This window comes from Eptesicus fuscus, chromosome 10 (assembly GCF_027574615.1).
Source record: "Eptesicus fuscus isolate TK198812 chromosome 10, DD_ASM_mEF_20220401, whole genome shotgun sequence".
Lineage (NCBI taxonomy): Eukaryota > Metazoa > Chordata > Mammalia > Chiroptera > Vespertilionidae > Eptesicus > Eptesicus fuscus.
The window spans coordinates 80,143,352-80,159,470 of NC_072482.1; the positions used below are offsets into that span (position 1 = coordinate 80,143,352).

The 16,119-nt window shown below is 36.0% G+C and overlaps 1 protein-coding gene across 1 annotated transcript in view; it reads left to right on the forward strand.

The window, feature by feature from the left end:
* Window positions 1–16,119, forward strand: part of THEMIS (thymocyte selection associated) — a 122,007-nt gene that overhangs the window by 34,312 nt on the left and 71,576 nt on the right. The window contains exon 3 of the mRNA XM_054722683.1: window positions 11,331–11,789. Within this exon, the coding sequence (XP_054578658.1) occupies window positions 11,331–11,789 (459 nt within the window). The remainder of the gene's footprint in view (window positions 1–11,330; window positions 11,790–16,119) is intronic.

The window sequence follows — 16,119 nt, forward strand, 5'->3', positions numbered from 1 at the left end:
TCTACCCCTACAAATGCATAGCCTCGACCATTATTATATCCCCCACTGGAGTGGTACACTGTTCTACCTGATGAACCTGCATTGATACATCATAACCTAAGTTCATGGTTTACAGTGGTTCACTCTTGTATGGTCTATAGGTTTAGACAAATGTATAATGGTATGTATCTACCATATAGACTCACACAAAGTATTTTCGGTGCCCTAAAAATCCTCTGTGCTGTACCTGGTCATCCTTCTTTCCCCACAATCCCTGGTAACCACTGATTTTTTTTTATGGTTTCCATGGTTTTGCATTTTCCAAAATATAATTGAATCAAAAAGTAAGTAGCCTTTCCGATTGGCATCTTTTATTTGGTAATATGGATTGAAGGTTCTCCATGTTTTTTTAATAGCTCATTAAATTGATAGCTCATTTCTTGATAGCACTGAATAATATTCCATTGTCTGGATATACCACATTTTATTTATCCACCTATTGAAAGACTTCTTGGTTGCTTTTAAATTTTGGCAATTATGAATAAAGCTGCTATACACATGCAGGTTTTAGTGTGGACATACGAAACACAATTTTTTAAAGTTATAAGATGTATTGATTTTTCTCAACTTTACAAATAACACACAATCTTGTAGAAAATTAGAAAATGGAAGAAAATGCAGAAAAATAAATTAAAGCTTCCTATAATCTCATCACCAAAGCTAGCTAGTATTAATATTTGTTACATTTCCTTCTATTATTTTCTAGTACATGGCACACCCACACACAAATAGATATAATATAATGGGGACCAAGCTTATTCCTGAGGATTTGCCTATCTTATTAAAAATTCTTGAAAAGCAATTTTTATTTTCTACATAATAGGCCCTCATATGTATATATCATAATTTATTAAGTCCATTCTGAAATTATCATTTATGCAGTTTATAGTATAATGAGCAGCTTTTAACTGAAGTTTAGTCTATATATCTCTTTACTATAATCCATGAACGTAACATTATAACTTCAGAAGTAAAAATGATTTTAAGGGTTTTAGCACATATTGCCAAATCACATTCCATAAACACTCTGCCAATTCACATTCCCATCAAGAACTAATGAGGGGGCTGACCTAACTGCTTTTTTGAAGCTATTACTTATTGTTTATCCCTCCTCTCTCCAATTTAAAAAATAACGTTAGCAGCTTTATTGAGATGTAATTTGCATAGCATAAAATTCAGCTGTTTAAAGGATAAAATTCAAATTATTTTTAGGAATCTTGTCTCAGTTTCATAGGCAACATGAATTTAAAAACCTTGGGAATCATAGAAAATGGCAGGTCTGAGACAGCGTGCCAGGAGGTCACACTATGGGCAGGGCTCTGGGGTCTGGTATAGGCAACAAGAGCAAAGGCCCAGTGAGTCAGACAAAGAAAGAATTTTTCTTGTATGGATCTTTATTTTCACTCTTATATAACAGCACTCCATAATTTTGAGTAAATAAATATGACAAGTAAAAAATAAGTTTAAAGACTTTTAGAAATGAGCTGATAATCATTATTTGAAGTAAGAACATCCAGTAAAACCAATGGAAGCAAATGAAACAAAATTTGTTAGAATTAAGTTAGTTTCATAAGAGGACAGGATAACAATATATAAAAAACATATATAAGTAAATACATACAGAGTATATACATAAAATCCTATCTAATCAAATAGTAATATGCAAATTGACCCTACCTCTGCTACACCCACCAGCCATGCCCATCAGCCAATCAGGAGCGAATAAGCAAATAAACCTAATCAGGATGGCTACGGCCACAGAGAGGGGCTTCCCCGACAATGGAGGAAGCCAAGCTTTCTGCCTGCCCTTGACGGCCCAGGCCTCCGCTTAAGGCTACAAAGTTTCAATTATAGAAGATAAATAAATCCCAACAGAAATGGCTGCCGCCATGGAGCAAGCAGAAGGTTTGGCTCTGCTCCAGGCTACAAAGTTTCAATTGCAGAAGATAAATAAACCCCAGATACCAGGGCCTCCGCTTGGGTTGCCGGGTGGTGTGGCCAGCCTGCAAACCACCACAAGCCCCTCGCCCAGGCCACCCCACGCCCCAAGGGAACCCCCACCCTGATCCAGGACACCCTTCAGGGTAAACCAGCCAGCCCCCAGTAGCAAAATTACAGTTATGAAGTAGCAACAAAAATAATTTTATGGTTGGGGGTCACCACAACATGAGGAACTGTATTAAAGGGTCGCAGCATTAGAAAGGTTGAGAACCACTGCACTAAGCAGACTCATCATCTCAAAGCTGCTCAGAAGCACTTGCTGACCAGGTCATGGCTATATGGAGTGCAGCAACCTGCTTTCCAGAGCAAATCCAGCCAGCAGAGTGATGGTCCAGCCAGTTAAAGAGCTGCCCACTATATAGGTGGGATTTTCAAATTCCTGTTATTCAAATTAGTTTTTGTTGCCTGCCTACTAATATGGAATCAAAAGGATATCTTTAGGAAGAAAATGTCCCTTTTTATTTGCTGGTGAATTTAGGGGAAAATGTTGATTTTCTTCATCATGCAAATCAAAATCTATTTAAATCCTAAGCTCTGATATTCGTTTAAATACAGCTACACTGAAAAACTGTATCTCTTCCTAATTTTAATTTCATGTAAACTGATTTTTAATTGTTTTTGTATAACCATGGGTAACAGGTTTTTTTTGAACAGTACATAGTAAAAATCAGCAACTATGTCAGACAAAGTACAACATTAAAGGAAACACTGCAGCATATGTGACAGTTATAGAAGAATTGCTGCTGTTTTCACCCTTCACACCAGGATAATTTTTTCAATATTTACCTCCCCTGTGTAGAGAGGGAAACATATGGGGCTTTACATAATCATAAGCATAAACAGGTGGCTACTTAGGTACATTTAATTTGCAGGCAACATCAATACCAAACAACGCAATCAGCGCCACATGGCTCCTGAACTCTTTCCACTAACATTCCATTAGCAAAATTATGATCATTAAAATAGAGGGAGGGTATGCTCCTCCCTGAATTGGCTTCAACTACCTTTCAGAGCCATGAATAAAACACATTTTCAAAAATGCCTTGGCATTTTGCTGTTACTTTTGTTCAAGGGAACTTCAGCAACTGTGTATAATGCATACCTTGTGAATAACTACAAGCAGCACAATATTTGCATTTTAAAAGTTCTTACATCTCCCTATAATCTGCTCATTATGGGCATAAAATTATGGTGGTTAAATTCTAAGCAATTTCTCAAAGCGTAGGGTCAGGCAAACTCTTCAAAGCAACCTGGAAATATTTCCCCAAAGGCAGTCCACCTAAAGAGGTCACCTAGACTCACTTCCATGTTCAAACACTGGCAAAAATCTGTGGAATATTATTGTTGCTGGGATTTTTTGCTATACCTGTTTCAGATGATGAATTGTGGATTCTATAAAGTTTGTCCCATCTAATTTGGTCCAGGCTGGACTTTCTAGTTTGTACTCTTTGACCTTACAGGTACTAAACTCTCTGACTCAGAATTCCAGAGTAAAAAAAAAATGAGAAGAAATAACTTTTTTGGGGGGTACGTGTTATATATTAAGTATTTTCTATGCATGTTGCATTTATTCTCATTTAATCATCACATTAATGTTTTTACACAGCTGATATATATTTTTTCCATTTTATAGAAAAGGGAATTGTAGCCCTGAGAGTTTAAGTTCTCAAGTTTACACAGTGAAGAAAGGGCTGAAGCCAGAATTAAACCCAGGCTGTCTGAATCAACACTCATACTTTTTACCCCTTGACTTTAATGTTGGGATAGTTGTGTATTGCTGGCCCTGAAAATTCTATTGCCCAAAGTCACCAGGGCCAAGAGTAGCAAATCTATAGTATTTTGAAGATCCTCCTAACAAAGCCTAGTGAGAGATTTGGGGTGCCTGAAGTCTGTCAGGGTTCTTTCCAGGCCTGATGCCTCTATGTGTCTTTCCATAACCCAAGGGCAGTGCTCTGCAGAACTAGAGTCCAGGGAGCTGTGCTCCTGCCAAGGTTTATGGGAAGAGGAATTTCTCACATTCTCTGTCCTCATCCTAGGCTTATTATTCATTCTCCCTACTGGGCAGGAGAAAGCTTTAACGTGAACAAATACAGATGACAACTTTATAAGTAAGCTAGAGATTTAGGCAGGGATACCAAGTTATATCATTTGGTGTCAAGACCTAACATTACTAGTGTAAATTATTTGTTAAACATCCCAAATGTGTTAGATATTGCAGCATCACTCCTTTCAAGGAGTTTAGGTGTTATTTAAGAAAAGAGGTCTTTTTTAATGTAATAATTGACACAGAGTTAAAAATAAAATGGTAGGTTTTATGATTATTCTTTTTACCTCCAGGTAAAAGAAGTATTAAAAACTCTTAAACCTATTATAGACAATTCCTATTCCATTATAAATGTAAAGACATTGAAGCATAGAAATTCTACAGCCTCATTTTTTCTCATCTAACATTTTTTTAAAAAATGGTCACCATCTTTGCTGTGTCTTTTTTCTCAAAGAATGGGGTCAGGCAAAATTTTCCTATGCAAAATTTTCTTATCATAAACTTTGACTTTCTTCATAGTCCTTCTTTCTGCTGTTGGAGACTCTTCTGTGAAGACCATTGGAATCACTCATTAGTTGATGATGTTCAATAATCCTAATATTGACTCTGAAAAATCTAGAGAATTTTCTCACAGTTTGAACATTATTATAATATTATTATATAATGTTTAATAACATTATTATATAAAATGTTACTAGATATCATTATATATCCTTCACTCAAGTTTTTTAGGTTTTTGCTTTGATAGGTTATTTTATGTACTCCATTTCCATCTGAAGTTTAATAGATATGCTTGAGCTAGAATTTCTAGTGAAAATAGTGGATTTGGGGTAGTCTTGAAGATTTTGTAGGTTATACTAACCTAAGAATTGTCTTGGGAACATAACAAAATGATGAAAAAAAAAAGCCACAAGAAGCATGTGGAATGAGAAATCTATACAACAAGTATAAAATAACAAGGCTGTTTAGAAATTCAATTGCAGAACAAACATTTTAAGAGGTGGACGCACACACTCACAAAAATAAGTGAGACATACTTTGCTTTATTGGCAGAGAGACAAGACACATGACCAGAAATATGTAGCAGTCTGACTTATCTCCAAATCTTCTTCACATAGCTCAGTGCATTTGAAATTTTCAAGCATGCATCTCAAATATATGTGTATTAATTTAACACTGTGTGTGTACTTGACATACCTTTACCTGTATCTCAAGGGCAAGTTTCTTTATAATGAGAGTGGATAGGAAACCATAGCTTGATAAAATTGTGTTAAAGAAGCTTCAGCCACTTTAATTTTTTATTAGACTAGAGTGTCATTATTTTTACCACACAATATGGCTGAAAAAAAGCTTGAGTGGGAGTTGAAATGTCAACTCTGCCATTTTTTGTTGTTCTTGTGGTTATATGAGTTTTAATTTTAATACATGGGTTTCTTCCAGGAAGTGTTTAAAGGCATTTATTCATCTTGTGAGGGTTACTCTATTTTAAAACTATGATAATACATTATAGAAATCCACTTAAATATGGCAGGTAACTGCAGCACACTGAAAACACTCAAACTGGTGGGTGCAGCAGTCAACCCCTTCGCCTTGTATAGTCCCCAGGCCTCCTCAGAGGCCTCACCTACACCTACCGGCATGTGGCCATCTGGCGTGTGAACAGATAATGCCCATTGATGTCTTAAACATCAGTGAAATTCACTTTCTTTTGTTGTTAGTTTTAAAAGTTCTCAGTCTTTCTGCACCCAAAAGCAGGGTTGACACCCACCTTGGACCATCCCTGTTAACTAATAAAATGTTAGATAAACAAAGTATGATTTCAGATAATAGTCAAAGGGTGAAATGTGTAGCTCTGTGATTAAGCCCTTGAGCTGTAGAGACAAAAAAGCATGGCAGTTTCTAATGATCCATGTGATGATAGAAAATGTATGGCCTCTCTTCAAACATTCATGTGCTTGTCAGTGAAATGTTTGTGTAGCTACCCCATATTGTTATTTTGAAAATTATATTTTGTCTTAAATGTGAATTTCCAGCACATTTTAAGAAGGTAATATTTTAATAATTCTAATGTTAATGATATGAAAGAAAGATGAGAATTACTAGGTGAAGTTCACTCTATGATACCTTGTTTTAGAGATGGAAGAAATATATTTGATTGGAACTGAGAAAGCAAGCTAAAGATTAGACAAGAAAAAAAGATTCTAAACTCTTCACAATGATCTCATGATATGTATATTAGATAATATTGTGATATAAAGTTGGAAAATTTAATTTTTAAAATTACTCCCTATTTGGAAATGAATTAATGAGACAGAAAGAGAATAAAATATTAAAAATATCTGAAGAGCACAAATTCTGCATAGTGAACCAGGAAATTATTCTTGCTCTTCTCATATTGAAGGGTCTGTAAAGGCTGACCCATGCGAAGGAAGGGCCAGCTCTAGAGATGTGTATGTATATTTGTTGAACTGGAATAAACATGTTTTCAGTAAAAATGTCTTTGCAAGTAGTGTGATGAGGAGGCCTAGTATAGTGGCAAGAGCATAAAATTCTTATTTGAGATTCTAGAGCCATGACTATGAAAATCATGAGTACTTTCATATCCCTCAGTAATAATAATAGTTTTACTGTCCTTAAATAATTATGGTGAGGATAAATGACACAAATGAAAAAAATCCTCCAAAAGTAAATGTCTAAACAAATTTCATTTGTTACTATTATTATAAATAACAATGATTGCAGATCATTAAGAATTACTTAAAAATATAAACTCCCTGAAAACCTAAGATTCGGAATCAAGATCTTACAAACTAAATTAAATTATTGACTAATTTTCAACAGATCAATTTATTGCAGTTTCTTGTTTCTTTTGTGACATGCTCTTTGTGAACAATGTATTATAATTTAAAAATAATAATATACATTGTAATAGGAGACAAATTTGGAAACAGAAATCTATTTTCTGTTTTTTAACTTATTTTATAAAGTTACACATTGGCTTATTTTGTAATCACTCTCATGATCATGCATCTCCTAAAATGTGGTTTTATTTTTTTCATTTGGAAGAATAACAAATCATTTTTTCCCTAGTGAACACTACTATACTCTTTGTGAAAAAGTTGGAGTAAATATTGGTCTAATTTAAACCTGATCAGGCCTATAGTGCTTTAGTTTACTGTAAAATAGAATTTCATATACATATATATATGTATATATGTACACATATATATATATATATATATATATATATTGCTCTAATTTATATGGTATTAAGCGGCTATATATAAGGAGGGACTTTGGGATTGGCTATAATAGTATATAAAGAAATAAGTTAATCAAAATTTTTGTGTGCTCTGCCACTTAGTATGCTAAACTGGGTACTCAATCATTTTCTATGGGAAAACACATAGATATATAAATGGATTTTTTTTGCAATAGAGACATCCAACAAGACAGCTCTGAAGTGTGTGATTAACTTGAAATAATGGTAGGCCTTAGGGTTCCAGGCTTTTTCTATTTCATAACATTTTAGGTCTGTTATTACCTTAGGTGAACCCAATTCCCCAAGAAAGAAGATGCTAAATTCATTTTCTATGACTTATGTCATCAATATACCTAGGATAGAAAAAACAACAACAGTGTGTCTCTAGTATTTATGAGATTCTAGGTGGCTATTTTTTCAAAAACGTATTTCACAAAAACTGTTGAAATTTCTACATCCTGATAATGATTGTGGATTCTTAGAAATAAATCTTCACACACAGACAAGTGAAATTAAATGTTGCGGGCATACACATGTGCTCATGTGCGTGCGCACACACACACACACAAATTCATTTACTGTGGAGAATTCAAGAATACTATTTTATTAGATTTTTCCTGATACAAGACATAATAAAATAAGAAGTACCTTCAAAGTAAATGTGTTTTTTTTGCCTTACAATCTTCAAGAACACCAGGAGTGGATGAACACTATTCAATTTCTAAAAATTTTCAGGACAGATTGTACATGCTACCTTACTCATTCCCACCAAGATTACATCATCCTCACTTTTCCAAGAAGTTTATATCTAGAATTAACCAAAAATTTATTTTTTTGAGCAAAGATCAACTATAAAAATAACTGGACTCAAAGTTGTTTTTGTTTTTTTTTTATATAAATCTTTATTGTTCAGATTATTACAGGTGTTCCTCTTTTTTTTCCCCTCCATAGCTCCCCTCCACCTGATTCCCCACCTCACCCCATGCCCTTACCCCCCGCCACTGTCTTCATCCATAGGTGTAAGATTTTTGTCCAATCTCTTCTTGCACCCCTCAGACCCCCTTCCCCCTGAGAATTGTCCGTCCCCTCCCTTTCTATGTCCCTGATTCTATTATATTCACCAGTCCATTCTGTTCTTCAGATTTTTTATTCACTTGATTTTTAGATTCACTTGTTGGTAGGTTTGTATTTGATGTCTTTTTGTTGTTCATAATTTTTACCTTTACCTTTATTTTCTTCTTCCTCCTCTTAAAGAATACCCTTCAGCATTTCATGTAATCCTGGTTTGGTGGTGATGAACTCCTTTAGCTTTTTCTTGTCTGTGAAGCTCTTCGTCTGACCTTCAATTCTGAATGACAGCTTTGCTGGGTAGAGTAATCTTGGTTGTAGGTTCTTGCTGTTCATCACTTTGAATATTTCTTGCCATTCCCATCTAGCCTGCATAGTTTCTGTTGAGAAATTAGCTGACAGTCATATGGGTACTCCCTTGTAGGTAACTAACTGTTTTTCTCTTGCTGCTTTCAAGATTCTCTCTTTGTCTTTTGCCCTTGGCATTTTAATTATGATGTGTCTTGGTGTGGTCCTCTTTGGATTCCTCTTGCTTGGGGTTCTGTGCGCTTCCTGAACTTGTAAGTCTAATTATTTCACCAGGTGGGGGAAGTTTTCATTCATTATTTCTTCAAAAATTCAAATAGGTTTTTGATTGGATAAAAATCAATCAAATTGGATACTGAAAACCAAATTCAAATAGGTTTTCAGTATCTTACTCTCTCTCTTCTTCTGGCACCCCAAAAATTTGGATGTTGGTATGCTTAAAGCCATCCCAGAGGCTCCTTACGCTATCCTCACACTTTTGGATTCTTCTTTTTTTCCCGCCTCTCTGGTTGGGTGTTTTTTGCTTCCTCATATTCCAGATATTTGGTTTGACTCTTCGGGTATGGTGATCTACAGTTGAGTTTCTGTATATTCTTTATTTCAGACAGTGAATGCTTAATTTCTGACTGGTCCTTTACCATTTTTTTGGTAAAGGACCAGTCAGAAATTAAGGTCCTTGAAGGTCTCTTCAAGTTTCTCACTGGTTTTTAGAAGATTCTTGAGTAACCTTATAAATGTGGTTCTGAACACTGTGTCATCCAGTAGTTTACTTTCCTCCATCTCTCCTATTCGTGACATGCTTTGGTGTCTCTGCATTTTGGCTGCCTCCCTGTGTTGATGGAGTAGCTTTGTGTGGTCAGTGACCTATAGGGGCCGGTAGCTCAGCTTCCCCAATCACCCTAGGTGGTCGCTCTTGGTACACCCCTTTGTGGGCTGAGTGCAAAGTCTTGGGGTAGTTAAGCCTTGATTGCTGTTGGTACACTGGGAGAAATTGACCTCCAGGCCAATTGACTGTGAGGACCTGCTGTGTCTATAATGGAAGCACTGCTGTGCTGGTGACACACTTGTGATACAGGGCTTGTTTCAGTGGGGCTTTGGTGCTCACTGAGTCTGCCTCCCGAATGTGTCACTTATGGATGTGAGGAGGTGAAATCTGGTGTCTCACACTGACCTCTAGGTATACTGGTTTCTGGATCTCCAATGGGGTGCAGTTCAGCTGCTGTCTGAGGCTACCCTGCAGGAGCTACAGTGAGAACTGCCATCCTCTCCTCCCTGCTTAGAGCTTGGAGGCTTTGGAGCTGTCTGTACCAGGTTGCAAGTTTACTAGTTTAAACTGCAATAGAGAAGGCCATTCCTATGTGAAAGCCGCTGCTAGGAGCTTGGGTGTGTTTGTAGATTGTGCAGGGCGGAGTCTCAGGGCATCACTAGGCTAGGGCGTGGCAAACAGCGATGGCTGGCAGTGAGCCGCCTCCAACCGCGTCCCTGCAACTGCGTCCCCGCGTCTTGCGCCCCGGCGCAGCCAACAATTCTACCTCCACGCAGCTCTGCTAGTAAGCCACCCTCACTCTCTGACCCGATGGCAGACAGCCCCGTCTCTCCCCAGAAACTGGATTTCAGAGAGATTGGGGGCTTGTCTCTCTTTGGACTGAAGAAAGCAATGCCTGCCTCCAGCTGGGCTCTGCCACCAGCTCGTATTGCACATGCTCCCCTGTACCTCAGTTTTTCAGCGCTTATGCCCTGATTGTTCCTGTCTCTTTCGGTCTAGTTGTAGAGGTTCCGCTCAGCCAGCTTTCCCGTGGTTCTGGGTGATAGATGTTCTGTCTTTTAGTTGTAGTTTTGGAAATTGTTGTGGACGGCAGCAGCCCAGATGTTTATCTATGCTGCCATCTTGGATTTCTCCCTGGACTCAAAGTTTTTCACCCTTATTTTTATCGTCACTACCTGACTGCCAACACTTTTTCTTCTCTTTTTGCACAATTTTCTCCACCACAAGTTATGCATTTCAAACTGCTCCTGTACATATTCCCATGTTCTAAACCATGCCGACCTTCACAATGAAAAATATTTGACCATTTTAAAGTGTAAACTTCAGTGTCTTTAAGTACAATCACAATGTTGTACAATCATAACCAGTATCTAGTTCCAGGTATATTGCTTTTGTAATTATTAATTTACCATAAGAGTTTCCTTATAGAATCTCTTAATTCTGGTGTGTCTGGAGATTATAGTTATGGGAACATTGAGCTAATCCAATCCTCTCATTTAAAAAAAATGTGATCTTGAGAGATTAAATGCTTTGTTCAATATCACACAATCAGTATCTCATCCAGATTTTCCATTTCCAAGAACAGGGCCTTTTCTCTGTCATGGTATTTTTTTCTTGTCTCCATTTATGTTGCCTAGGTCTGGTGATCCAGTAATCTACAGACAATACATTAAAAATTTTCCTAAAAGAATTCAGGAGTCAAAGAAGTATATCTAATCTTTAAAAAAATAGATACATTACTTTTAAAAGCTATATTATACTTGTTTTATAACATTCTTGCTGTGATTGTCATAGAGAACTTCCATTGTAAGAACTCTCTTTAATTCACACAATTCTGTTCTTAGGTCTTTTTAAGATTGTGGCTGATAAAACTCCATACCTTACTATGGATGAAATTATAAGGACCATCCATATTGGATCAAGTAGACTAGGGCATCCTTGCTTCTATCATCAGAAGGATATGAAACTAGAGAATCTCGTCATAAAGCAAGGTGAGAAAATCATGCTCAACTCAGTTGAAGAAATCAATGGAGAAATAATGGTGAACTGTGGAGTGGTAAGAAATCATCAAAACCACTCATTTACTTTGCCTTTGTCACAAGAAGGAGAATTTTACGAGTGTGAAGATGAACGTATTTATACTCTAAAGGAGATTGTTGAATGGAAGATTCCAAAGAACAGAACACGAACTGTGAAACTTACAGATTTTTCAAATAAGTGGGACTTACCCAATCCATTCCCTGAAGGCTTTTATGGTGCTCTGATACTCAAGCCTGTTTATGAAATTCAAGGTGTGATGAAATGTAAGTATCCACTGAGAATGATGTTCTATGAGCAGGAGCATTGTGGGGTTTGGGAAAGGGAAAGGTTTTGGAGTAAAGAATGGAACTGTGTCCCTTACTCCTATTTTTGTGACAACCTTTACGTCAGCCACCATCACTGGTAATAAATCTTCCCTACTAGCTGTACATCCCTCTGACAAGGGAAATGATGTGATAAATTAATTTACACATAGGTGTGCTTTAATATATAATCTTCAGGGAATTGTTTGCATTTTAAAATAGGAATAGCTAGAGAGAGCATTGTTACCCTAAAGAAAGTAATATCTTGAATTTTCAGGATTAGATACATAGGGCAAGTCTTGAACTTTCAGTCAAAAGTCCTGAATTCTTAGTCAGAATCCATAACTTAATAGATGGTGACTTTGGGTGAGCCATTGAAAAACAAACAAACAAACAAACAAACTGTCGATGCAAAAAGGATAATGATATCCCTTTGCCTGCCTTTTGGAGTAGTTTTGAGGATAAATTTAAGTTCTAGTCAGGTGCTTTGTATAATATCCTTGAGAACACAAAGTAGTATGTAAAAATATTTGGTCAACATGTACCCCTCTCTCCAATTCTACATATCTCTTCTCCTGTTAATATTGTTGCCCTCTTATACAATTATGAAAAAGTTGATGTGAAAGTTTGGGTAGGTTTTGAAACTACATGCTAAATTTTGTTATACATTAATATTTAACCAAAAATTGATTAATTCATTTGAAACAAAGGTACAGGTAAGGAATTCCACTCAAATAGTGATTAAAAGATTGAGGCCACAGAGTGATTATTTTTTAATATGAGGTTGCAAAAAATTTTAGTTCTCTGGTGTTTTGTTAGTTAACCCAAAATGTGCAATCAAAATTAATAATAGAGTTTTCCTCAATATTCATAAATAATGGATAAACTTTTCTCATTTTGAAATTTGTTCCTTTTCTAAAACCATTGGTATCTCCTATCACACGGCTACAACTGAAGGCCAACCAAGAACCTAAGCATCTGAACAAGATGTTTACATTTCATAAATTTAGATTAGGGACCAATAAAGATTTCTCTGAGGAAATGGCATTAAAAAAATACATGAAGGACGAATAGCCTAACAAGGAGGGAACAACTTTGGAGGAAGTGTTAGCCGCTTGTGGCAAAGCAGGTAAGCAAGTGATTGGAGCTATAGTGCACCAGGTGTAAAGAAAGAGAGGAAGGAGAAGGCAGGTTGAGACAACTAGCAAATCATGCAAGACAGAGTGGAATGAATCATGGAGGGTTTTGAAATATATGCTAATGGGTTAGCATTTCACAATTAATGAAGGTTTTTCAGCTGGGAGGAGCAGGATCAGATCAGCAGAGAGCAGTGAGGCCATTAGGTTTGTGGCAGTGTTGGGGATTCGTACAATAGAATTTCAAAAGTACAGACAGAGAAAAGTAGTTGTTTTGACAGGCATTTAAGAAATACAGCCAGTAGGATATAGAGAACTATTGGAAGGGGGTAAAAGTCAACTTGAACCATTAAGACTTCTAGCCTCTGGACTGATATATTGGCTGGATGGTGGTGCAGTTTGTTAAATATAAACATTGACAGAAGAGAAGGGGATTTAAACTGAATTGTTTAGATGGGCTTAGATATGGTTTCCTGCTAACCAAGATCCCAGAAGAAATCCTTTGGTTGAAACAAAATCCTTCCAAAATGTTATGGCCCAATTTCCATTCTTTAATGACATGGAATGGAATCTTGACTAATTATTTTGAATCCTTAATTTCATGGGGATTATTTTAAACATTAGTTCTAAATTTCAGGACAGATGTTCTATGAGACTGCTTTGCATGTGTACTGACTGCAGAATATTCCCTGGCAATGGAGGAAGGGTGTCCAACACAAAATACCCAGTTCTTAAAATGTTTGTTGTTGTAGGCATTTTTCTTCTAAATATAAAGTATAGACTATTTTGAAGATCAATTGTGCTCTTGTTTCACACCATTCTTTCCTAAATTGAAGATTCAAACTCGCCTTGAAGTCAAGGGCATGTTGCTAAGTTGCTTTCCAAAGGCCTTCAGTATCGGGCACAGTTCAAACCCCTCTTGGCTGTAGCCTTTCCTTTCTAAAGTCACAAGAGAAAGAATAGGTCTGAGCCAGGGTTATCAACTTTTCAAGAAACTTTAGTGGAAAAGGCAAGAAGAAAAATATTGAGAACTATAGGAAGTTATGAAATATTGATACGCTGAAAAGAAAACATAGCAAGTAAGTAGAGAAAAGAGAGAATAAAGATATTCTACATTTGGTATTAGTTTTAAATATTGTATTATTGTGAAAATTTATCTTCCATAAAAAAAGAAAAGTAGCAAAAAGTGTTTAAATGAAATATTTGTCCCAGAAATTCTTGGTTATAATCCTCATTACAGGCCTGAAACCCCTCTAATTCTCATGCATTTAATATTTTTTAATTATATCTTTTTGGAAAATAGATAATTGTCCAAAATTTCTACTTACTGGTCTCATATAAGTCATAATGAAATCTATTTCTACTTTTCACAGGAAGGTATAATTCATATTAGTGTGTAAGAAATGGAATGCATAATATTTGCAAATGAAAAATTGAGCCAGCTATTTAAATTTACTTCCAAAAATTAGAGTTCATTGTCATTAAAACTTTTTAATATTGTTATATTTTAAAGTGTAGATTGATAATTATTTCTTCCCTAACTGAAATTTTAAGAGTTGGAAAGTTGCATTTTCTTTTAGGAGAAAAACTCAATGCCTTCCAGAATTTGTGGGTACAGTTTATGCTCAGATATATGACATATTAATTCACATATGAGCAGAATACAGAAATCATACAAGCAGAAAGGTAATATCAGAAAGGCAGTCTATGAATATTGTTTAGTATGTGATAGATGGGTAGCAGAAATAAAGCATTGATCTTTTAGTATCCTGAAGGAAAGACTATCTCATTTTATTTTTAAAAATAAATCCAATCTTTATCAGAGTCAAAAAAAAGTTAAATAGTGGTAAAAGACTTATAACAAAGTTATCAGCAAACTTTGTGCCCTTGATCATTCCCTCATTTCCCCCATATTCTACTATTTCAATGAAACTCTTTTCAGCATTCTGTTTCTGTTTTCTTGTATTTGCATTTACATTTTGAAATAACATAGCAATTTTGCTATTTTTCAAGTCACTCACTTTAGACAGTAACTTGGTCTACTTGATATGGTGATGAAGATTTAATTCTCTTATATTTCTACTTCCTCTTCTCCTACCCCATTCTCTGAGTATATGGTAAATTATGGTTAATGTATATTTTTTTGGTAACAATTCACTGCTGAGTCAAGTGCTGTGAAATGATTATAATTCCATTTAGCATAATTCTTTGGTTTTCTGTAATGATGATCTTATTGTTTCATGCTTGTTTTTCTTCAATCCTAAATCTTAAAGTATTCTTTAACATCTCTGTAAAAAAAGAAAGCCATTTAGTGCAATTTTCCACTGAGACCAAACTGTCATAGCTACCTTTTCTATTGTTTCCCCCTGCAAGTATTCCTCCCGAACCCTTCGTTCTCATGCTCTAATGTGAATTGGTTGCTTTCTAGACCTATTGCATAGGTGCTTGTCTTAGTCAGCTCGTGCAGCTATAACAAAGATACCATAGACGGGGTGGCTTACAAGCAATAGAAATTTATTTCTCACCATTTTGAAGGCTGGAAGTCTGAGATCAGGCTGCCCTCAAGGTCAAGTTCTGGTGAGGAACCTCTTCCACATTGCAGACTCCTGACTTCTCATTATGTCCTCACGTGGTGGAGAGCAGAGTGAGAAAGCAGGCTGTCTCATAAATCATATAAGGTCACAAATCCCATTCATGAGGACTTCACTCTTATGACGTATCTAATTTTCATCGCCTCCCAAAGGCCTGACCTAATACCATCACATTGGAGGGTAGGGTTTTTAGGGTTTCAAAATATAAATATTGGGAGACACAGACATTTAGTCCATAATATTGCTATCCTGGGACTTACATTTTAAAAATCTTCTTCATGCTTCCCCTTTTACTTGCTTCAATGTCTACTAGCAGTTTCTGAAATCAAATAATTGCTTTCTTAGTTTTCTTCCAGTTTTGAGGAGCCCATCCCCCACTTACTTCCTGAGATAAGATATTAGTTAGTTAATGAGACTGCCTGAATATTCGAAAAATCTTTATTCTCACGTAAGATTGATAGTTTGGCTACTTATAAAATTCCATGTTGAAATAATTTCTACTCAGAGTTTTGAAAGCTTTGCTGCCTCATGCTCTACCTTCTGATATTGCCTTTGAGAGATTAT